General features: G+C 37.7%; 1 protein-coding gene across 1 annotated transcript in view; it reads left to right on the top strand.

Moving 5' to 3' along the window:
* The window catches only part of Hdac9 (histone deacetylase 9), an 897,356-nt gene that overhangs the window by 653,046 nt on the left and 219,941 nt on the right, over positions 1 to 24,369 (top strand). Inside the window, exons 16-17 of the mRNA XM_008832701.3 lie at positions 10,746 to 10,866; positions 16,791 to 16,840. Coding sequence (XP_008830923.1) covers positions 10,746 to 10,866; positions 16,791 to 16,840 — 171 coding nt within the window. The remainder of the gene's footprint in view (positions 1 to 10,745; positions 10,867 to 16,790; positions 16,841 to 24,369) is intronic.

The following is a 24,369-nucleotide window of genomic DNA, read 5'->3' as shown; positions in this document are numbered from 1 at the left end:
AAAGAGCACTTTTGTACCTGTTCTGTTTCTCTTCCCAACTGAGTTAAGTAGCAGAGTAGGGGAAGAATTAAAATGAGGTTATCCAAAGCAGTTCAGTCCAGTTAGACACAGTAGAATCTACACCTTTATCCAGGACCCTCCTCAACCATTCCTATACTAAAAACAGTTGGAACAATTAATACATGTTCTTTGTGGATTTAATTTCTATGTGACAAGCTAATTCCATACGTGAATTTATTGATAAATTATTAATCCCGCTTTCTATATCATGCTAAATTATTTTGAAAAATTTAAACCTATAATAACTAAAATCACCATTGTGTAGGAGAGGAGGGACAGAACCTTTGGCCATTTGGAAGGGAAAGAAGGAAGTCCTCCTAGTAATTGCTCCTGAACCTACTAACAGAATCAAAGCCAGAGATAGTATCTACCCACCAGTGTTAACTTACTCCAGGAGAAGTTGAATTGCATTTCTGCTGAGAGTGATTTATTTATTAAGACGCACCATAAACTTAAGTTAAAAAGCCCAAGTACATTATGTATAAATTGTCTATGAGGAGCTTTAGGAAGTTACACTTTAGCTTCTTTTTCAGGTTCTAACCCACATCAACAAGAGAAGGTACAGTCCATCTGGGCTGCTTCACAGGGGATTGAGTGTCATGCTTGGTGTTCAGGTTATCTCTATGTCCTAAACAACCTGGACAATGTCTTTTTATGACTCAAAGCAATTGTTCATGAGAATCAGTTTCACAGAAAAGGACATAATCAAATAAGAATAAAATACATACGATCTGTGCCAACACACCCTTCTCACTCTCTAGATTGTGATTCTCCATCTTTCAACACTGTTTTTCCTCTAGGACTTAGTAAACACCCATGGCTAGAAATTAACCTGTGCTTATAGTATGGAAAAGACAGTCAAATATTAATATGAATCAAAATACTATGGGAGATGTTCAAACACAGACTACTAAATTCCAACCCTCAAGTTTCTCACTCTACAACATAAGACTTAAGACTGACATGTGCCAGGTGAGTCATAGAGCTAACAAATCACCACCCCTTGACAACAATGATGCTCCTGTTCAGTGGTATCTATTAAGCATTTGAATTTTCTAGACACGCCTGTCTAGGAGACATAGTAGTAAGGGGAAATGGTACACTTGACTTAGCAGAGACTGGTCAAATGATCATACAAACAGACATCTAATTGCTACATTGCTGTGGTTATCAAGATTCTTACTGATTGCGCTTAGGAAAGGAATACAGTGAGAAAGACTGTGGTCAGTTGCCTCTAGATATCATTGAAGGATTCAGTGAGCAAGAAAAAGAGGAGATGAGGCTATGTATCAGAATGAGAAGAAAGTATCCCAGACTTTATTGGACCAACCTGCCCTCTGTGCTGCTCTTATTCTGGTTCTTTTGTGTAGAGGGGTTACAATTACCTTAGGACAAAAGATAAGGAAGCTCAGTTATCCTGACACACAGAGGAAAGTCAGCTTTCCTGAATAGACTAGGCAACTTTGTACTTATGAAATAAAAATGAAATAGCAATGCTAGAAAAGGCATCAGTTTTAAAACATTTAAGTTTCTTTTGGGCTAGAGAGATGGCTCAAAGTTTAAGAGGACTGGCTGCTCTTGCAGAGGACCCAGGTTTGATACCCAGCACCTACATGGCACTAACTACCATTATTTACGCCAGGTCCAAGGGAATCCAGCACCTTTTTCTGACCTCTGGGGGCATTGCATGTCATGGGTGCACTTACACACGCAGGTAATACACTTATATACATAATTTTTAAAAAAAAATTAAAAAACAAATACGGGGCTGGAGACATGGCTCAGCAGTTAAGAGCATTGGTTGTTCTTGCAGAAGACCCAGGTTCGAATCCCAGCACCCACATGGCAGCTAACAACTGTCCGTCACTCCAGTCCCAGGGGATCCGACAGCCTATTCTGACCTCCTTGGGCATTGTACAACATGGGTGCACCTGCTTACATGCAGGTAATATGTGCCTACACATAAAATAAAAATAATAAATAAAATAAAATAAATAAATAAAATATATTTTTAAGTTTCTTTCAAGCTGAGTGTGGTGCCACATGCCTTTAATCCCAGCATTCAGGAGGCAAAGGCAGGGTAGGTCTCTGTGAGATGGAGACCACCTTGATGATCTTCATAGCAAGTTCCAGGCCAGCAGAGACTGCAAAGAGACCCCCACGTCAAAAAGACAAAAATAAATAAATAAAATAAAATAAAATAAAAGTCTTTTTCATTTTAAAGCAGGAGTGATCCACAAATCCAATGTTAGCTTGGACTGCTTCCAGCTTCAATATCGTGGGGAATAAGAATGGTGGCCTTCATCTCAGATTTGCCTTTTTTGCTTACAAGTAGACTAGCTCCTGAGGATGTTTTGGTAAATGCATTGCTATTAGTTTGTAAGCTATAGTATAAGTTGGCTCTGCTGACTAGCCCTGATTAGCAGCCAGAAAAAACATTAGTCCTTATTATATTAGACTGCAGTGGTTAACTTCTTTTGGCATGCTGTGGCATTGTTTTGAAAAAGTTGAGGCGGTTAGTCGTCCTCCATGCCAATATCATTTAATTTTTTCCCTTATTGAATCATTCATACTTAAGTTAGTGATTCTCTTGGGAACATAAAACAAGCCAGCAACTTTCTGGGTCACCATGAGAAATGGATTCAGAGAGATCATTTAAAGTCCTCTTCAGAAACTCTTTGATCAGGTAACCTGGTTTCCAAAGTGTGTGTGCTCCTGAAGAAAAGAATGTGCTCATCAGTGGAAAAAAAATGGCAGCGTAACCCATCATCTGTTAGAAATGCACTTGCAGTTGTTTTTCCAGAAACGTCCATGATTCCTAGCCCCACCAAGCCACCCACAGACATTTGCTTTCACATGTTTTGAGAATAATAACATTTTATAATGCTTTTGTTGGATTACACATTATGTGGAATTTGCATTGCCTCTTTGTGACTAATATTGAATAACAACTTTGTTTCGCTTAATTCGTAAGTAAAAACCCTAAGCAACATACTGTGCTGAAATGTTTAACTCTTTTATTCAAGTGCCAACACAAAGTAATTACCAAACAATCCTGGGACAAAACCAAGCTACCGTTGCTCCTTCTGGAACTTCCCAAGGACAAAGTTCAGTTTAAAATCCTAAAATGCCTAGCAGCTCAGGGACAGCGGTCCCTAGCACACCTCCTTTACACAAAACTGACTTTAAAGTCAGTTTTCAAAACCACATAAAGAAATCTATTTCTCTGTGGAGAAACTTTTTGAATGCACAGGTCTTTCAACTTTAAGACTGCAAAGCACTGAATACTACCAGTTAATGGAAATGCAATTAGACATTTGTTTTATAGAGGAATCTAACTAGATGGCAGCACATAACAGCTTACGTTTTTGTTTAGTTTGCACACACACACAAAATTTTTTAAAATAGGTTTGTATCTTGGACTCTAACCACAAAGCAGTAGCAGACCTGAACAGGAAGGCTTGTGAACTGGCTCTAAAGAATATGGTGGTTTGGGAGAGAGTGGGATATGATGAGTAAACTAGGATATAAAAAGAAATATTTAGATATTCCAGGACAGTGGGCCCAGACAGATAAGTACAGAAGTAACTGTGCATCTTATAGTAAGGATGAAATGTTTTAGAATTTTAAAACTGGAAAAAGAGTATTCTTCAAACTTCAAACTTCTTCAGAAAGTATTAATCTGGAAAAAGAATAACCACAAAAGGAAACAGGAGAAACTGCCTTCTGAATGAGTCTGGATGTGATGTAAGGCACCATGAACACTGCTCATCCTTTTCACAAACATGAGTAGTTATATGTTTTAGCCTTTTGAAAATTTCAATGTTCAAACCACACAGAATATTCATTGAACAATGCTTTGTTATATACATGATTACTATTGATAAAAGGCAATGTTTTAAGCTAACCTTAAATTATTTATAAATAAAAAATTATAAGATATGAGGTTCTGAACTGGGTGTGATGGTGCACACCTTTAATCCCAGCATTTGGCAGGCAGAGGCAGGCAGAGGCAGGCAGATCTCTGTGAGATCAATGTCAGTCTGGACTACATAGTGAGTTCCAAACCAGCTGGGGCTACAGTGGGCTCTGTCTCAAAAAGACCAAAAAAATTTTTTTATAAGGTTCCATCATAAAAATTACAAATATTGAGCAGTTAAAATAAAGGATTGATTTTTTTTCTTGCTTCTGGTAAGCAGAATTATTTGAAATTGATATAAGAAAAAATTACAAATCATATATATCATATGTATTGTATATGTTCATTATTTCTGAAGACATTTATAAAAAATGGGATTTACTGGTTCTCTAAAGTATTTTAGAAATTACTCTTCATGGAAATATTTAAATAAATGGTAATTACTGAATTAAGCAATGTTAAGACAGGTCAAAGGCACTTGGTATTTCAAAGAGAAGAGGGATCTTCCTACCCTGCATTCATGTTCCATCATTCCAAATGCTGGATACTCCTGATTCTGGAGTTCACTTAGGAGCAGAAGAACAGATTGCTCTCTCTGGCATGTGGTTCTTGACCTAGGCTGCCCTTTAGAATCCATTGGGTGATTCTAAGTTTCTGGTGCCCACACTGCACCAGTACAAAGCTCATCAGAAGCTGTGGACATGGACCCAGGCAGTCAAACCCCTTAAACTTCTTGATCTTACTTAGCCTGAGATGCAGCTCACGTTACGAACCACTGCAATACAAACTACAAACTCAGTTTCTTAACGTAAGTATAACAAGGTAGAGAAAAAGAAGCAAATAGATCACATATTTAGGAACGAGAGAGTAACAGTTGTAAGAATTTACTGGAGACACAAAAGGGCACTTACCTCAGAAATGCAGGCTGGGAGTATAGTGCAGTGCAAGCCACTTGCCTGTATGCTGAGTTCAGTCCCTAACAAAACAAACCAAAGCAGAAGTGACTTACCCACAAAATTTAAAAACTGGGAAGAGAGTTTATTATTTGAAGTTCTCATGCAATAGGGATATATTACTCTTTTTTGTTACACTTATTTATTTATTTATTTATTTAATGTGTGTGTCTGTGTATATGTGTCTCTATGTGTGTTATGCGTGTGCATGTGTGTGTGTTTGTGTATGTCAGAGATAACTTTGGGGAGTCAGTTCTTTTCTTTCACCATGTGGGTCCCGGGGATTGAACTCAGATCAACAGCCTTGACTCCAAGTACACTTACCTACTGAGCCATCTTACTGACCTTCTAAAAAACCACTCTTCTTTTTCAGTTGTGATTATACTTACAAACATGGGCTTCAAAGAAAAGTTGGATCCCCATTGATAATCCCCATAAGTCTCTTCTCTTGTCTCAAATACAGCAATATCATTGAAATGCTAAAGTTGCTTTCCTAAGACACTTTCATAAGTCAAAGTCAAGTGTATTTTCATCAGATATTTGATGTGTAAGATTTTCACACAGAATCTCATCATTTAAGGGTGAAAAGAAACTTCAAAAGAGTTTAGTCAAATCCTCTGTGTTGTTCATGTGAAGGATCAAGGGCCTGTGGAGATGCCTTGTGTAGCTGGTATCACTATGAGACATTTGAGTGAGAACTGGAATTCAGGACTTCAGGGCTTCCAAATTGCAATCCGCTTTATTTCCATCTGACCAATAGAACAGAACAAAAGCCTGCAAAAGTGCCTGCCTGCTTAATTACCTCTTCCTTCCTCCACTCTACATTATGAAGAACATTCTGAGGAAAGCAGGTGATTACATGATGGAACCTCCAAGGGAAGAGATTAAGCATCTTAAGAGCAATTGAAAAACAAAAGCATCTTTTTATGTACTTTTCAAAGAAACAGTGATGGCAGCATTTTAAAATTAAAGGAGATATATGCTTGGGCATGAATAATGAGGCCACATTTCTTTTTGTATTCAGAGAAAACTGTGTATAAAGAATAATCAATAGACCAGGCTTGAGCCATTAAACCTTACTATGGTGTAGAAGGCAACTTTGACAGTAACAAGTCACTTACAGTTCATTTTCACCCTTCCCCCAAACTCCGAATGCTGGCCGCTTTGTATATTTTGGTAGAAAAAATAAATAAATAAAAACACATCCTTCATTTGAGGACAGTGAATGAAATCTTAGAAAATCAGATACTTCAGAAGAAGTTCTTGCCTAATATGTCACTACTTTGAAAATGATTAAAGAAAATGCAGTCCCCCCCAGAGGACGCAGGTACTTTGACTTGTCAAATTTAAGTTGGACATTTTCTCTTAGTTTGGAACTGCCACAAAATGAGCCCTTTCATGTCCTCAATAATACCAAACCAATGCAATCCATCTGTTCTGCTAAATTATTTCTAGTTCCCTAACCAAAGGCACTGCTTTTTCATGCATTTTATCATGATTTTATGCCCTTTATTATATTTTACAAAAGGTTCTGATTCCTCCAGGGCCAATGAGAACTGATTAGGACACTGGCCTCAATCCAGGCTTTGAACACAGGAGGGGAAGGAATAGAACTGTTTCCTTTTTTTCCTGCTTCTTGCAGAAAAAAATATGAATCTATACCGGGTGTGCGCTCTGTGTGTGGGTGGGTGTGGGTAGGCCACGTTTTATCCTGTCACAGTATGACTTTGTAGATCGTGTTCAGAACATTCCTTCTATAATCAGGTTGCATTAATGGGCTTTATTTCAGAAAGATATTTCTTTAGGAAAGAACCATGGTGCATTGTGAGACTCAATGATTTGGTAATTTTACATGACTCTAGTCAGACTTCCAATCTGAACAGACACCGTCTTGGTATCTGGATTGAATCTGATCACACTCCTAAGCATAGAATAGGCTCTCATTAAACTGTAGTTCTTTTCTACTCCCTGGTGACACTGGTTGACTGAAGGCACAGGGAATGGTAACAGGACAATATCACAAACCTGGCTCACAGTGTTTCTTTGTTGGGAAGAGGGAAGAGCTGAAAGTGCGCATTGCCTGACCTACAATGACCCAGGACCTATTTGGACCTCATGGAAGAACTCCCCAGATGAACAGCATCTCCTACATGCATTACATGTCTTAATACTCACAGAATTCTCTAAAGTCCTTTGCATCAAAATATCATAGATGGTATTACATAACTATCTTACCAGCCAAGTATCTCTGAGAACGGAAATCGTATCTCCCTAAATTAAGATGATCAGAGCACTTGGCCCTATTTTGTAACTCATTATGCTATTGACCTTTGACTCTCAAGAGCATCTTGAGAAAGAGAGAAATGAAGAGTAAAGGGCACACAGGAAATAGAGTAGGGATGAAATAAAATATCTACACTTCCTCATAAACAAATGAAAGATTAAATTAGAAATGAGAACTGGAGATCAATAAGGTTGAATGTGTCTAATTTAAGGCCACTGACAAAACTGATGTGAAGCAGAGCCCACTTAGGACTGTTAAGAAAGAGCGAGGCTGCAGCTTTGGTAATCTTAACTCGGCCATCCTTTAGGCTCCCACACAGGAGTGTCTGTGAGACTCAAATCTCAAAAGATGCTTTCTCCTGGTCCCTCTGGAGGTAGAAACGCTTGTCATAAACTTGTTCTCACTACTTCTTTCTATGGTACGGTGCACTATATGTTTGTCAGGTTGAGGTGGGACAGGGTCTAAAGATTAGGAATAAACTCTTCAAGGCACATCCCTGTATTTCCAGTGCTCATGAGACTGAGGCAGGAAGATGGTGGTGAGTGTGAGGCCAGGCTGGGATACATAGTAAAATCCAATCTCAAATAACAAAACAAACAAAAACCCTAAACATAGGAAACCAACCAACCCTAAACTAAAAGAATGAGTTGTAATAGTAAAAAGCATTTGGTAATATATATTATATATAATATATGATATACATGTACACTGTCTGAGTCACACATAGAGGGAGGAGGAGGAAGGGAGGGGAGGAGGAGAATGAGAGAGAGATCAAGGTTAAAACCTATGAGCAGTAGTAGTACATTTTAAAATTGAAGCTAGAAGGGGCATATGAACTGGTGTGAAGACACAGAACAATTCACACTGGATAGCAGGGCTAGACAGTGTCCTTACTGCCTGTTGGCTGATCTTAACCGAAGGGATGAGTATGATTCAGAAGGTGTCCTTTTGTGATCTGCCAGCACATGAACTACTGTCCATACCGTGGATCTTTTTAACAGATTATTGTTTGAAAGTGTGACTAGGTTTTCAGATGGAATGCTACTCGAATCACTGGAAAAAAATATTTAGACAAGTTTGGAGTGTATAGTGTGGAAATTTATGTGACTAACATGGGAAAATGTAAATATATTTATTATTAGTGATGTGACATTTAATATTATAACTGAGGCAAAAACTCAATGTAGAGCTGAAAAATTCTTAATAGGAAAAATGGGAGAAAAATTGATGAAGATTTATGACAGTATAGTATTCAAAACATGAGTCTGAATATTAACTATAGAATTGACATTGGTAACCTAGCATGATTGTGTGCCCTATATTCCCAGTTACTTAGTAGACTAAAGCAGGAATCTTAGAAGTTCAAAGCTATCCTGGCAACTTAGTAAGACCCTGTCTCAAGTATAAAGTGCAAAGAGTGCTGGGGATGGAACTTAAGAGTAGAGTGTGCGCCTAGCATTCAGGAAGTCTTGGGTTCAATATCCAATACTCTAAGTAAACAATAATTTGACATTATTTCAAGTGTCACTATTTTGCTATGTCAGTTCATGATTCAAGTGTCTATGGACTAGACGCCCTTTTCTTTCCTGGTGTTCAACATTATGCTAGACTAGGACTGACTGTACCATCTGTTTTCCAGAGCTCTGCACACTCAAGTTTTAGATGACTAAAAGCATGGAGGTACCATGCTTTCAGAGGGGAGCTTTCTACTCTCTGAAATCTTGCAGCTAAACTTTATGCCTGAGATACTTTTTAGTTTTCTATTACTTATTTTACCTTGTACTTGTTATTCTACCTCTTTGCTTGTCCTGGTCTTTCATAAGCTTTTCCAAATTTCATGTTTGCCAGCCACTCATTTATCTCTATAAATAAGCAGTAGTTGACCACCACTGGTCATTACCAAATTTGTCTTAGTCTTCTACATCAGAATTTTTGTATTACTTATAAATAATTTCTCTAAAGCATATCTTTATTTTTTAGAAATGTAAATTGGGTTATAAATGATGAAGGATAGTGTCAAAAACAGGGAACTTCAATCTTATGGCAAAGAAGATTCCAGAAGTATCTGCTTGTTTATCTGGCACATAAATGCAAGGTCGAGGGCATTCTGCTTCCCATCATCCCCTTGCCCTGTGGTCTCTTGCCATTCCTTCCTGACTGTGACCTGATCGTTTACTTTACTGACAAGCACAGCTCTGCCTCCTGCCTAGTAAACCTTGAGTGTCACTATGTAGATGATGCCCCAGCCTGCCCTCTCAGTGAACCAAATAGCAGCATTGAACAGCCTGCCTAGAGCAGGTGCCTACATCACCTTATATTCAGGAGGCTGAGGATGGAATTGTCCTGGTCCCCAGAGAGGTATTCTTCCAAGTTGTCTGGTGGTTCCAGCTCTGGATTGTGGGATAGCACTCACTGGACAGATTCTTTTTGAATCTCACTGAAGTTCTCTGCTTAAGGATTGACTTTCAAATGCCATGTGGGGATACATATTTTAAGTGTAGCATTAATTCTGTGTGTGTAGTTTTAAAAAGCACAGCTATTCCAAAAGTAAAGGTGAATTAATGTCATACACTAGAATAATGTTTTTCAATTCATAGATATGGAAACTGAGAACTGTGGCCAGGAAACCACATCACATGTTGGCTAATTGAAATTTAATTTAATGAATAATTTTGTATATTATGACAACTGATTCTTTGTAAGGAGTGAAGTCCTCTGCCTAACCTGAGTGTAAAAAAAAATTGACAGAGTCTAGAAGTCTTAAATTATCTCTGGTTAAACAGCAGCTTTTATTTCTGTTTAATTTTCGATCTGTCACAGACTAATACTTTTATAAAATACATTAAATGATTTATTGTAAGAGTGAAATAGAAAATGAAGACATAATATTTTGTTAGATTCAAAAGACATTAAAGTACTATCAGACTGCAATGTAAGTTTCTAAATATCATCTTCAAATTTCTGTACTGATCTAAGTTTAGGCCATTGATAAGCAGACTCCGAGCTGTTATGTATCCTCTAGGGCACACTCTGAATAACTGGTCTAGAGTAATGCTACCACAGTGAATACACACATGAAGTAATCATCTTGCTTGTGATAGTGACAATCAGATACAGAGACATATAATGGTATTTATCACATCCTTCATTGCTGTGTCTTCTTCAGATAAGTGAAACATAACATGTTAATAGTTTGCCTATCAGATAAACAGGGCCCCTGCTCTTAAGCAGACTCTTTCATACAGAAAATCAACTGTTAATTTCCTTCTCGTAGATTTCTTTTTAATGCCAGAAAAGAAAAATGTTATGTTGCCCGTTGCCTGTTTAGCCTTAAACAACCACAGGATCTGAACCTTGTGTATGCTTATTTTCCAAGTATTATTATGGTACTTTGTGAAGCAAATCCACGTCACATTCCTGCATGATGAATCTGAGCTTGCTATTAAATCATCTTAAATGTGATTTGAGGTCTCATTTTCTTCTAAATGTTGTCAGTGGAGTGCTGGAGGTTTCTACTGTTTTCTTTCAGCGAATTCAAGGTCGAAAAGCCAGCCTAGAGGAAATACAGCTTGTTCATTCTGAACATCACTCACTGTTGTACGGCACCAGCCCCCTGGATGGACAGAAGCTGGACCCCAGGATACTCCTAGGTCTGTACAGGCCTCTATTCTACTGAGAACAGCACATTCCAACACTACCATTAGTCAACGCTGCTGTCAGTTCAAAGTCCTTGGCAAGCAGTGTGACAAAGAAAATCAACTTTTCCAGCAGCATCACTGTGTAGAATGACTTGTTTAAGGCAGAAGCCAATACAGATAAGAATATTCTGCATTAGAAAAAGTTAACTCAGAATCTTGCTTGTTTATAAATTAACCTCTATTTGAACAGCAATTATATGGGATGCTTTTACATATAGAGATATATACATTACCAAATTTGTTTGCTTTTATTTTTAGACAAAAAGGTCAAAAGAACTTTTCACATTCTTTATGAAAAGTTATCTTTACCTCTCCTATTTATTTTGTATCTTTTAGATCTTTTTTTTTTGACCTTCACACATAATAGTGCAACTTATTTAAGTGCCAACTTACTACCAGGATAGGATAGTATAGTTTATAGCAAAGTTGCACTTAAAATCTTAATGCACTCTATTGAATACATGCCTACCTGTGGGAATTAAATATTACAGTAAATGACTCAAATAGAAACTAATAATTGTAATTTGTTTCAATGTATGATTTTTTTCAAAACTTTATCATCAGATTTTAAAAGAAATTTATAAATTTTAAGTTGCAGAGCTTTGTATGGATGCTTGAAGAAAAATATTTTGAGGAAAAATTAGTAACACAGCATTAGTGGAAATTATATTTTATTCATAACTTTTATAATTCAATAACAATATATAACATGGAAACATTTACTAAAATAATTATAATTCAACTTTAGATTTAAAAAAAAAGGCATTTTAAAACCTTCTATTGCCTATTTCAACAAAACCTATTGAGCCAGTCTCAAATGATCAAAGTCTTACCTAATGTAATATTGTTCAAAATAATTATATCAGCTGTCCTTGAATAGTGGACAGCAAGTGCACAGCATGTGATGGTGATCAGCTTGGAAGCAATAATGGGAACTAGTTGTCCATTGTAACATTTACAAGCTTTTCTTAAATGAATGGCAAGCATCCCCAGATACAGGAAGGAAAGATGCCTTCCTTCACTAGTGAATGTGCTCTGCACATGTGTGCGTCAGAATAGGTCTCATAGCTTGGTGAGAAATAATCAGAGAGGAGAGCACAAAGAGATTGCTCAGGTTTTTAGAGAGAATATTGCTCAGATTTGATGATGGTAAACAATTTATGTAGAAGAATGAAAGTTTTAGATAGATATTAGATTGATATAATAATATAATAGGTGTAAACAAGTCATTTTACAAATCTACGCTCTAAACCACCTTTTATTGGTTCTTTCTTTTCTTTTTTCTTTTCTTTTCTTTTCTTTTTTTTTTTTTTTGAGAAAGAGCCTCAGAGCCCAGGTTGGCCGTGAACTCCTGATCTTCCTCTCAGCCTTTCAAGAGCCTGATTATAAGGATGTAGGAATGTGACAACACACCCAGTTCTTTCTTCCTTTGGAGAAACCACAATTTTTACATACAGATGCTTTACATAAAGCCCTTCTTTTTGCTACGGATGCTGTTTAATACATGCTCATATTTTAACAGGAATTATTAACCCTACCCAACTAACATAAAGATGAGAAACACAGACATTTTAATTGTCATGGTTTTGTAACACCTACATACTCAAGTATTTAAACTTAAAAAGTATGACTATTTTTAAGTTTTTGCAAAATAACAAGCTGAAACCGTCTCCCTATTGCTTTCTTTCCCCCTTATGGTCCCAGAGTATAATCAAGTCAGTTATAAGGCTACATACTTCTGGGCTTCATTTGAACATCCTGGGACTGAGCAGATAAAAGCATCCACATGCATACATTGATGCATGTAGCACTCTCTAATGACCATAATTTCATATTTTAAAACCAAAGTCATTTGTTACAGAAATAAAGTTTGAACTTGGACAACATCACACTTTTTTATGAGTTATGGCAGTGTTTAATTCAAATGAAATTTGACAATTTTAAATAAGCCTGAGTTTCCCCAAAGTCTGAGTGTTTTTAAACTTATTAAAACTTTTAGACTTAAAATTAACAATTTTGAATTTGCATATTTTTTCATATTCATAATATCTACCTCTATCTGTCTACCTATCTATCCATCTATCATCTATCTGTCATCTCTCTAACTAGATATTTGAGTTAGCACTTATATGCATACAGTTTTACAGATGTCTTTCAGTGTCCAAGGCAACACTTTCCGTATGGGCCACCCGAATGCAGGGAGTACAGGGCTCTTCATTTTCTGACACCTTGAGTTCAAGCACTATATTCAATTTTGACAACATTTCAGAACTCCTTAAACTTTTTTAGAGAACTAAAAATGTAGCTGATATTCCTCAGTCTTGGATCTTAGCAAATCACCCAGTTCTCTTAAAAAAATTGCTTTTTGCTCCTTATGAGTTTGGATTTTTATAGTTTGTCTTTCACTTATTCCTAACAGATGAGGTTAGGAGCCATGTTTAGAAATTCAGAATGAAGATGCTTTGCTTCCCTTTAGCCATTCCTTTCACTACTTGGTAACTTTTTACCCCCCGCCCCTGCCCAGTTCTTTCCAACAAGATGGGCATGGCCATTTCTGGCTTTAGTTGATACTGCACTCTTGATAGTCAAGTTCTAGAGTTAGGAGGAAGGATTTAAATAAAAATTCAGTGTGACTACACCTATAAGTCTTGTATCTTAAATGACATCTATAAGCTACAAAACAATTAGATGTTAATATAATTGCCATTTATTTCTTTAACTACTCTAGACTTCGAAGGTGATGCTTTGAAAATGTTCTCTCCAGTCATGTCCTATAGGTTTTCCTTAGCATTAATATTCCTGTCATTCTTATTTTCATGACCTATTATCTTGTGGCTAGTCAGGTTTCAGGCTATTGATAAGTAAATATAGTACTGTCAAAGAGTAAGTTCAGTCGATGTAGTGACTTAAAATTTTCTTGCACACAGGTAAATTGAAATTTTCAATTATTTGTCTCATTTTTACTGTTACCATAACTAAACAAAATTTAAATATTACTAAATAAATTAATTTTCCATATTCTCTGGGTTTAATAATTTTAAAAAATTTCCTAAAAATACTTTATCACATTGCAAATTTTTTTCTGTCCTTTTGAGTCAGGGTCCCCTGTAGGCCCCATCTGGCCTGGAACTGGCTATGTAGACCAGTTCAAAGCTAGCCTTGAACTCACAGAGATCTGCTTGCCTCTGCCTCCAGAGTGCTGGGATTAAAAGCAGGCTCGTACAACATTTTTTAATCTTTGATTGCCTATTAATAAAGAGTTTCTATATTAATATCTATCTTGTTAATTTAAATTTCATACATTCAGATACTCTTGCAAAATATTCAAGGATGTATGAATATCCTTGTTAAGTGTAATGACATAAACAACCCAGCCAGGCGTAGTGGCACATGTCTTTAATCCCAGAATTTGGGAGTCAGAGGCAGGTGGATCCTTGTGAATTCATGAATCCGGCCAGCCTGGTCTACGTAGTGAGTTTTAGGCCAGTTGGGACTACATGCTGAGACCCTGTCTCAAAATGCAGAAGCTGGGAAGATGGCCCAGCAGTTAAGAGCACTGACTGCTCTTGCAGAGGACCCGGGTTCGATTCCCAGCACCCACATGGCAGCTATGAACCACCCTTAACTCCAGTTCCAGGGGAATCCAAAGCCCTCCTCTGACCTCTGCGACATTGCAGGACACGGGTTCACTCACATACATGCAGGCAATACATGCAAACACATAAAATAAAAATAATAAACAGAAAAAATAGAAGCAACAACAAAAAAAGAAGGAAAGAAGAAGGAGGGAGGGAAGGAAGGAAGGAAGGAAGGGAAAAGAAGAAAAAAAGAAGGGGGGAGGGAAGGAAGGAAGGAAGGAAGGAAGGAAGGAAGGAAAGAGAAAGAAACAGAAAAAGAAAGAAAGAAAGAAAGAAAGAAAGAAAGAAAGAAAGAAAGAAAGAAAGAAAGAAACATTTAAAAAAAAACAACCTTTACCCCTTGTTAAGTGTTATGCAGAAATTTTTTATTGTTTCTGTGTTGGGAGTGGGACATGTGTGCCAATGAATGCATGCCACAGCACGCATGCGGTCAGAGGTTTCTTGCAGGAGTAGGCACTCTTCTTTTACCATGTGGGCTATGAGGACTGAATTCCAGCCACCATACATTTCAGCCCACTGAGCCATTTCTCTGGCCCCAGAATTATTTTTAAAAGTATCTGTTACCGGTTCCAGTACTCCAGTTTTAATATTAAGATGTAATCAGATTTGCCCACCTTGTGCCTGCTAGGCAAGTACTGTATCATTGAGCTGAATGTTCATTTTCTTAAGTTGGAATCTATTTAACTAGATGCTTTCATTTAAAAAAAAATTCAGCACATTAAATTTATTTTTATCAAAACAAACTTTCTTATATGACACTACAATCTATTTGTACTTTTACTGAGATGATATATTTCCCCACAAACCTGCTTCTAATTTTAATTGTGATTAATCAATCATTTAATCATTGATTATCAGTAGTACATAGGTGAACTGGAAACTTGTACCTGGTTCCACACTGATGCTTACTATCCAACCTCAGTTCCAAGATATAATCACAATAAATATTTTGGCATTCAGTTCTAAGGAAGGCAGTTTTTAATATTGACATTTAGATACCCAAAATGAGATTATCCTTCTTATCACACTTTATTTAAAAATCTCTGAACACTGGAGAGGCCTAAGGAGTACTTGACATTTAGCTATACCTTAGATGGAGTCTATATAAATATACATATTTATAAAGTATAAATTAAAACTAAGTGTGTACATTTAAGAAAATACTATATAAAGTGTATATATATATGTATATATATACATTTTTCATAAACCTTGTAGCTTGAACCATAATATTGGAGGAATATACTCAGTAAATAGATGAGCTACTTTCCATAAATTGTAATTCATAAAATGATAGCATATGGGACTCGAGAGATGGCTTAGCAGTTAAGAGCACTGACTGCTCTCAGAGGACCTGGGTTCAAATACCAGCTCCTACATGGTGGTTAACAACTGTCTGTAAGTCCAGTTCCAGGGGCTCCAACACCCTCTTCTGACCTCCACAAGCATTGCATGACACGGGTGTACCTACATACATGCAGGTAATACACTCACACACATAAAATAAAAATAATAAATAAAATATGTTTTTAATATTTTACCTGGTACAATGACTCAGCACTGTAGAGAATGAAGAAGGGTGACCCAAATGAGTTCAATGCCAGCTTAGGCTACAGACTGAGTTACATACAGGCTAGTCTGGGATATAAAATGACAACCTATCTCAAAACAAAACAATTTTTTTTTTTTAGGATTGAACAATTTATCTCCAAAAAATAAGAGGGTGGATTTAGGGCAGGGCAGAGGGCTGAATCAGCCTATCTACCCTGTATTCGGATTAATCCAGAAAGCACTCCCACCCAACCCAAGGAGAGAGGGAACTAGGGGGATGGGGTTCAGGTATTCTGTAACCTTGGGGAGCAAGAGGTAGGAAGAAGTTTTGGCAGAAGCTCAAGGAGGAGTCTTACTGGGACCCACAAAGTCCCCTCAGGAGCCATGATCTGATGAATCTTTGTAAGACAAACAAAACATTTTGGGGCCCAAATTTCATTGACATATGCTCGTTCATGTGAGGTAACAAATTCTATGTGTAATGATATTTGTTTTCATTTGCTTTGAGTTCTGTGTATGCATATAAACAGAGTAGTGAAAATAAACTTCAATTAGTATAAAATATTTTTAATTTTCTAATGAGTCCAAAAATGAATACCACATGGCATGTTATATATAAATAAACACCAAAAATTGAAAAACTGTATACTCACAAGTTGTATGTTTTCATGTCTTCTTACTGTATAGGTGATGATTCTCAAAAATTTTTTTCCTCGTTACCTTGTGGTGGACTTGGGGTAAGTTTGAGTTTGTTTACTGCTTTTAAATTACACAAACTTACAAAAAATATATCTCCTTTGATTTATCTCTCTAGTTGTTAAGGTTGTTTTTCAGTAAAGGTGATCATTGACTTCAGAACGAATTGTGTGGCTTGCAGAGCTGATTTTCAAATGCAGAGAAACCTGTTTTAAAAGTATTAAGGATTTCGGTATGATAATAGCAAAGAACTAAACCAATACTGAAGCCCATTATACAAGCTGTGTGACAAGGCACTCGAACACGAAGCTAGCTTATCTAGACTTTTCTACAGCTGGAAAAATGTTGGTATGAGACTTTTTCACACAATTCTGCAGCAGAATTCAATTTTCAGTAGACTTGCAAGAGCTATGCACATAGATTATGTTCCTGATGAAAACAGAACAAACTGCACGAAGTGCTTTGCGTTATGGGATATGTTGTTTGTGAACCCCTTGAGGTCATTTTTGTCTTCAATAATTAACAAGGCCTTTGGCCCAGAGTATTTATACCACATTTCAAGAACAAATTTGTTCAAATATAGCAACATCTGAAGAAAAATGTCTACATTTTTGTGGACGATTAGAACAAACCGTATAGCCTGCAATCTATTTAAAGTTAACCCTTACCAGTAACAAACCTTCATTCTCTAAAAGAAAGTGCCAAGTCACATCAGGACAACATAACTCTAGGTCAGGTTTCCAAAGACTAAAACTTCTAAATCAATTACATTTCATCTCTATTGAAGGAAGAGAGCAAAACTAATCATGTATTTATCAAGTTTTAGACAATTCTTGGCTGTAACTTTTATGCAGGGAAATCCCATATATTTTCTGTTCTTATCATTTAAATGATGCCTGACTTAGTGAGGGCTACCTTTCTACTCCTTCATCTGTGATCCCGCCCCTCTGGAAATAATGACAACTTCAACTAACATCCATTTGAACTTTATAGTTTATCCGTATACAACTCAGAAGTTTTGAAGCCAGTAAAATGTATATAGTTATTATTATTGTTATTAACATCATTTTGCAAGTGAGAAATTGAATGTCCAGAGAAGTGAAATGATTTTTCTAAAGTTGCATAGCCGGAAGTGAAAAGCTGGAAGCACTGAAGGGTAGACTCATGTGTAGGCACTGCAAAGAAGCTTTGCAGATTCTTTCATGGGCTTCATCTTTAACAGGTGGTTGCATCCCCTAGACTCACTCCATCCATTTAGCCTCGCAGTGCTTAGTGTGGCTAAAGCAGTATGCCCTCCTTCTTGGCAGCTCACCAGTGACTTTTGCTTTTTGATCCTTGACCCAAGATAATCATAAACCCACATTAGTCCTTGTTACAAACCCCATGTGGTGCTGGGAGCTTACAAAAATCATTCTAATAAACAAAAATTGAAAATGACGTTTGAAATGGCTTTTTCCCTTGTGTTCTAATGTATGCCATGTGACTGAGGAGAAAAGTTGCTTACCTATGGATGAGGCAAAGAATGAAACAAAGCTAATAACTACTCCATGGGAATGGCGATGGGGAGGAAATCAAAGTTCTTAAAAGAAGAGTGGGTCGTAAATCCAATCAGAAAGCAGTTGGTTATCCCCATAACATTCGTGCCACTCTTGCACCCATGGGCTTATATTGACAAGCTTTGGACAGTTGATTGTTTAGATGACAAGGAGAGTCAGTTTTCCTTAAGCATGTGGCTCCGAGGCCAGGCGTGGTGGCACAGGTCTTTAATCCCAGGAACTCAGGAGACAGAAGCAGTTCTCCATGTGAGTGAGACCAGCCTGGTCCACATAGTGAGTTCCAGGCCATCTGGGGCTACAGGCAGAAGTATATGGACAGCACAAATTGAAGTCAATGGCATATTAAAACAATAAACTAGGGGGCTAGAGAGAGCCCTATCAATGGTTCAGAGCACTGGCTGCTCTTCCAGAGGACCTGGGTTTGATTCCCAGCACCCACAAATGGCTAACAACTGTCTGTAATTCCAATTCCGTGGGGATCTGACACCCTCTTCTGACCTCTGTGGGCATTGCATAATACAGGTGTACTTACACACATGCAGGTAATACACTCATACACATAAAATAAAATAATAGTAAATAAAAAAATAGAAGTGGCCAGGCATGGTGGTGCACAACTTTAATCCCAGCACTCGGGAGGCAAGGCAGGCAGATCTCTGTGATTTCAAGGCCAGCCTGGTCTACATAGTGAGTTCCAGGACAGCTGGGGCTACAGGGAGACCCTGTCTCAAAAAGAGCAAAAAAAAAAAAAATAGAATTGGACATCAATCAGGGGTAAGAGAGTGGGAATGGATCTGGAAGGAATTAAGGGGCAGAGTTAAGGGTGAATATGATCAAACACATTGCATGAAATTCTCAAAGAATTAATGAAAATACATTTTTTAAAAAATTTGTGGGCAACAAACCCATTCCTGTACGTGCACATTTAAGTCACAACACAGAGCTGAACTGTGGGAGACTCCCTGAGACTTAGCTCCCAAATCTAACCTGGAATATGCCTGGTATTCACCATCTTAAAGTGCCTCGATGGACTCTCATTAAACCCATACTAAGCTAACTTACCCTTCATCCAGAACAACTTCAGTAATCTCTTAATGTGTTCAGAGACTAAAAACTGACCACTTCTGCTGGCTGTGTACACCCAACAAGAAACACAGTGGGGGCCACAGGTTAAGTTCTTGCTATTATCCGTGACAGGATCCAAGATCTGGATGGTGGTAATGCTAGTATGGGCAGAGGCAGGAGAAAAACTGGGTTAGGTTGGGCCCCTCAGGCCTGGAGAAGCCTGAGAAGGCATGAGAGAAACCCTTTGCTTATCAGGTTGACCTCTGTCTCCTGGGTAGACCCAGGTATCTGTACGTGTATAGACACACACATGTGCACATGCACCCAGGACCAAATTTCTGCTTGCTGATGCTGTAGTAAATTTGTTTGATATGTTTTGTGTGTTTATGCAATTAATGTTCTTTAAATTTATTAGTATGTGCATGTATATGTGCACCCTAGTGTGCACATGTATGTGTATGTGTGTATGCATATGTGTATGCTAGCATATATGTGCCAGTACAGGTTTGTGAAGTCAGAGGACAACTTTTGGGAGCTGATTCTTCACTGTAGACTCTGGACATCAAACTTAGGTTGCCATGCTTGCCCATGAGTGCTTTCACCCATTGAGCCATCTTGGGCCTGCAATTTTTTTTATGGCACCAAATCATCTTCTTGAACATTCAGGGGCCATCTTGCTCCCTTAGGTCTTTAGGGTTTTCTTAATATTTTATTTATTATTTTTATTTTATGTGTATGAGTGTATTGCTTCCATGTATATGAGTGCACCCATGTTGAACAATGCTGCAGAGATCAGAAGAGGGCTTCGGATTCCCCTGGAACTGGAGTTAAGGGCCGTTCGTAGCCGCCATGTGGATGCTGGGAATCAAACCTGGGTCTTCTGCAAGAGCAGTCAGTGCTCTTAACTGCTGAGCCATTTCTCCAGCCCCAGGTCTTTAGTTTTAATACAATTAATAGGAAGAACTCTGGGTCCTCTGGATTTGAACTAGTCTGTATTTTCATCTCCAGGATAACTCCAGACATAATAACCATACAAAAGATACCCAATATGAACTTGGAGTAGCTGGGTTTATAGTTGGGGTGCCCTGGAGGTTTGAAATCATTTGGTAATTGCTTTTGTCTTACAATACTGTTCTGGTTTAAATTATCCAAGATAGTCCCATTGGTTTCAATTCTGAAATACTCAGTGATTTCCAATTCTTAAAATAAATTGTAGCTGCCTAGAGTATATAGCTTTATTCTAGATGGGTTTAATATGCAGCTACTGAATTCTGATGGATTAATTGGCTTTTGAGGAGACAACCTGGAACATTATGAAATCAGAAAACCTCTGCTTTTGATTAAATTTCCCCCTAAAATTGCTTGCGGGTAGTTAAAGTCTTGGTCAAGAAACTCAGTGGGCAAACGGGTATTTAAGGTGTTTTAAAACCAGCTCTCTAGAACTCTGTTTTGTTGCAACCATGTCAGGGTTTTTAAATTCCTTTGTGTTTGAGTGTCATTTTACTTACTCACTAGGGTTTGACTCATTTCTAATTATGAAGTGATTCCACTACAAGAAAACACACAGCTAAGAAGAACATTTTACTAAATTTCCAGGCCTTGGCCCACGTAGTGCATCAGATCATTAAAGAGACTGCAAGCAATAGCCAGGGCAGGACCACATTAGCTCTCTCTCTTCCTCGGGGTGTATCACTAAAAATGGTGACCTGCTGCTGTGTGGAGAAATCTTGAAGCCATTTCTCAGCCTTCTTTCCCCCTCTTCACTTGATAGGCCACAAAAAACCCACAAAAGCAAGGACGAGCAGGCTTTTATGATAATGTCGTCATCAGCTCCCAGCTTCAAACGCTTCTGCGGCTTTTGAGTTGTCATTTATAACTTGGAACTGAATCGACCCATAATTCCCCTGATACACTTAGAGAAATTGATAACAGACTCTGCGCTTCTTTTATGGCTCGGAGGAGGCAACTCCAATCACATCACTATTGGCAGGCAATATTATTTTTTGACATGGTTGTAAAAGTATAAAGGGGCTTATGGCATTTGTTTAGATGAGGAATGGGCTCTCAAGCTGTGCTGGGGTTTATGGGACCCGATTAGTGAGAAGCAGAGGGAATATGATGTTTGCAAACAGGATATGATTTTATATAAGTTTGGGTTTCATGCTCTGTTCCCTGGGGAAAGCCCTGCAGACAGCAGAGAATTCCTCTTTCATCCTACAACAGACAAGCTCCCAGTGCCAAAAGGCAGAAAAGGATTGTGGTCAATGGGCAGTGTCAGGCCCTTGATGGGAAGAGGAGGAGCTGGAAGAGGCGGAGCCATCCTAGAGGCTCTGCAGAGCGCATGGGCAGACTCTGGCCCTGACTCATTGGTCCTTCCTGTGTCTGAAAATGAACTAACCAAGGCAGTTCCCTAGCAGCGACGTTCCGAATCTGTGACCAGCAAGACAACTTTCATTACAAACCTTTATTTTCTTCGTGTTCTGTATAATGACACCTAGATTTCACACAGGGTGGAAAGACGATGGTGCATGGCAGGGTGGAAGGAATCATTGATTCAGTAACTCTGAGGTTTTAGGCAGACATCTCAGCTATAAGCTGACAGTACTCACTATGCAGGAGGCAGGTTTTGACGAACTATTGGACATTTTCTTTCCTCTTGTTAGACCTTATATGTAAGCTCTTCTCTGTGATATGCAGATTTGTATATCTGCAGATATACATATATATAATATGCCCACAACAAATATCATATACACACATAAGCCTTAAAGAAAAATCTGTCATTTTACAATATATATAGTTACATTTTTTTTCTATTTATCACACCACATTGGAATTTTACTACCCTTATTTTCCCCAACCATGACCAAGAATTTAAAGTATTCTGAGTTTCTCCTTTTTGCTATATATTATTACATCATATTATTGTGCATGCTTATAATGCTAAAGAATGATTTTATTCACCAAATGCACAGAAAGAGTTAAATTTAATGTAATAGAAAGGCTTGGTTGGTAATATATTTTATTGCTATTATTTAGTATTGCCTTCTCAATACTGTTTTAGAGGGAATATACATTCCGATAATGATGAAAGGACCAGAAAAATATGCCTAGCTGCCAACGAGCAAGATTGCAGAGACTAAGGAGATAACAACAGCTTTCTCAGTTACTCAGGGACTATAGGGCCTCATTTGGCTAAATGCATTATGGGAATACAGATGAGGGAGCTTCCAATACAGAAAAGGAGGATGAGGGGTATGGGGGTTAATCATGATCTGAATCACTGGGAGCACTAAGTATTGAATGTCTGTATGTGTTGTGTGTGAGGACAGGGTATAAATGCAAGGCAGCCAGGCAGTAATATTTTGGGCTATAGTGACACTCCACATTACTGACAATTGCCCCAAGCTGTTGTGAATTGGTAGAATTTTTTCTCCTTCAACCACCCCCAAAGTACTTTCTATTTAAACACACCAAACTTTTGGATGTTCCCGATGTTTTGATAAAGGAGTCTCTATTTATCATAAGTATATTTCATCATGTGTTATTCCCACCTCACTACCCTCCACAGGCAGAAAGAACAGGGGCACGGCATCTGATGCTCACATGCAGTAATCAGGGTAATGTACGCTCCCCTCATGTTAGCATAGCTCAAAGCTGGCTTCCAAGCAGCGCCTCCTTCTCTCCACTGCTGCATCAAAGAACCTTCTTCCCTCCAATACAAGGACAGGACCCTTCCTTCCTTGGCTCCTTTCCCCATCTCCTCTTTCTAACAGTATTTGCATTTTCATGACTTTTAAACTTGAATTGATGTTGCAGGAACACCCATGACACCTGGAAAAAGTAAAGTTGATAAGATGCCTTACTGAAATTGTTTGAGAGCTTTGTTTCATGTTGTGGATTCTACAAAATGATCATTTTGCTCTTGACTTAGAAATTATAGTACAAAATATTATTCAGGAAGTGTCTAATATTTCAGAACTTGTGGTAATTTTGCACACTCAATAATAGTAGTGGGGTATAGACAAAACTACATATAGAGATGAATGCATAGATCATTCTGTGTTTACTATAGAATATATAAAATTTTATAAAATTATTAAGCATCTGATACCCTTTCTAGGAAAAAGAAAACTTAAATACAAAATCCTTCACTTTCTCTTTAATGCAGTCATACTATCTCATCTCTGATTAAATTTTTTCAGCTTTTTTAACATTATGGCTAAACACAACAGGAGGCATTTTGAAATGGGAAGATGGTGTTTTCTCATTTTAGGTAAACATGAGTACTTCCAAGCTATTAAAATTCTTCTGTTGTCAGCAAAACAAGATGACTGGGAACTGCCATCATCAAAGCTTTATACATGGGCACACATCTGTAATTCCAGCACTTGTGACTTAGAGACATGACATTTGGAGCCAACTTTAGCTACATAACAAATTCAGTGTTAGCCTGAGCTAGACAGTGAGACTTTGTCTCAAAAGTAAACAAAGTGGAAAACCCACAAAACTTCACACCCGTTTTTCTTACATTCTTAGGACAATAACAACTACAAACACACAGATAAACCCATAGACACAGACACAGATGTACACACACAGTCAGCCAGTCACGCACACATACACACAGAAACAAACAAACACACAGAGACAAATTCACAATGTCAATAAAGGAAGTGTTTATAACTGGGAAGGAAAATAGTTTTGGAATTCCTTTTTCTATAATTTTTGTCTGTTGTATATGAATTTTACCCACTTCCTTATGTGTTTTGGTTATTTTTAAAAAAAGAGGCTAAAAGAAACTGAAGTTGATGCAGGTAAACTGATTTGACAAGCTTTAACTTCTATCTCAATTATTATAAAGTTTATGGTACTTTTAAGTGGGAAAACCATGATAGAGGGGTGAGATGATACAAGAGAGAAACAATGCCTAGCTAGTCACGAAAACC

The sequence above is a fragment of the Nannospalax galili genome, unplaced genomic scaffold (assembly GCF_000622305.1).
Source record: "Nannospalax galili isolate Female #2095 unplaced genomic scaffold, S.galili_v1.0 scaffold450, whole genome shotgun sequence".
NCBI classification, from domain to species: domain Eukaryota; kingdom Metazoa; phylum Chordata; class Mammalia; order Rodentia; family Spalacidae; genus Nannospalax; species Nannospalax galili.
Note: the sequence above shows the minus strand (reverse complement) of the source record. Positions and strands in the feature narration are given on the sequence as shown.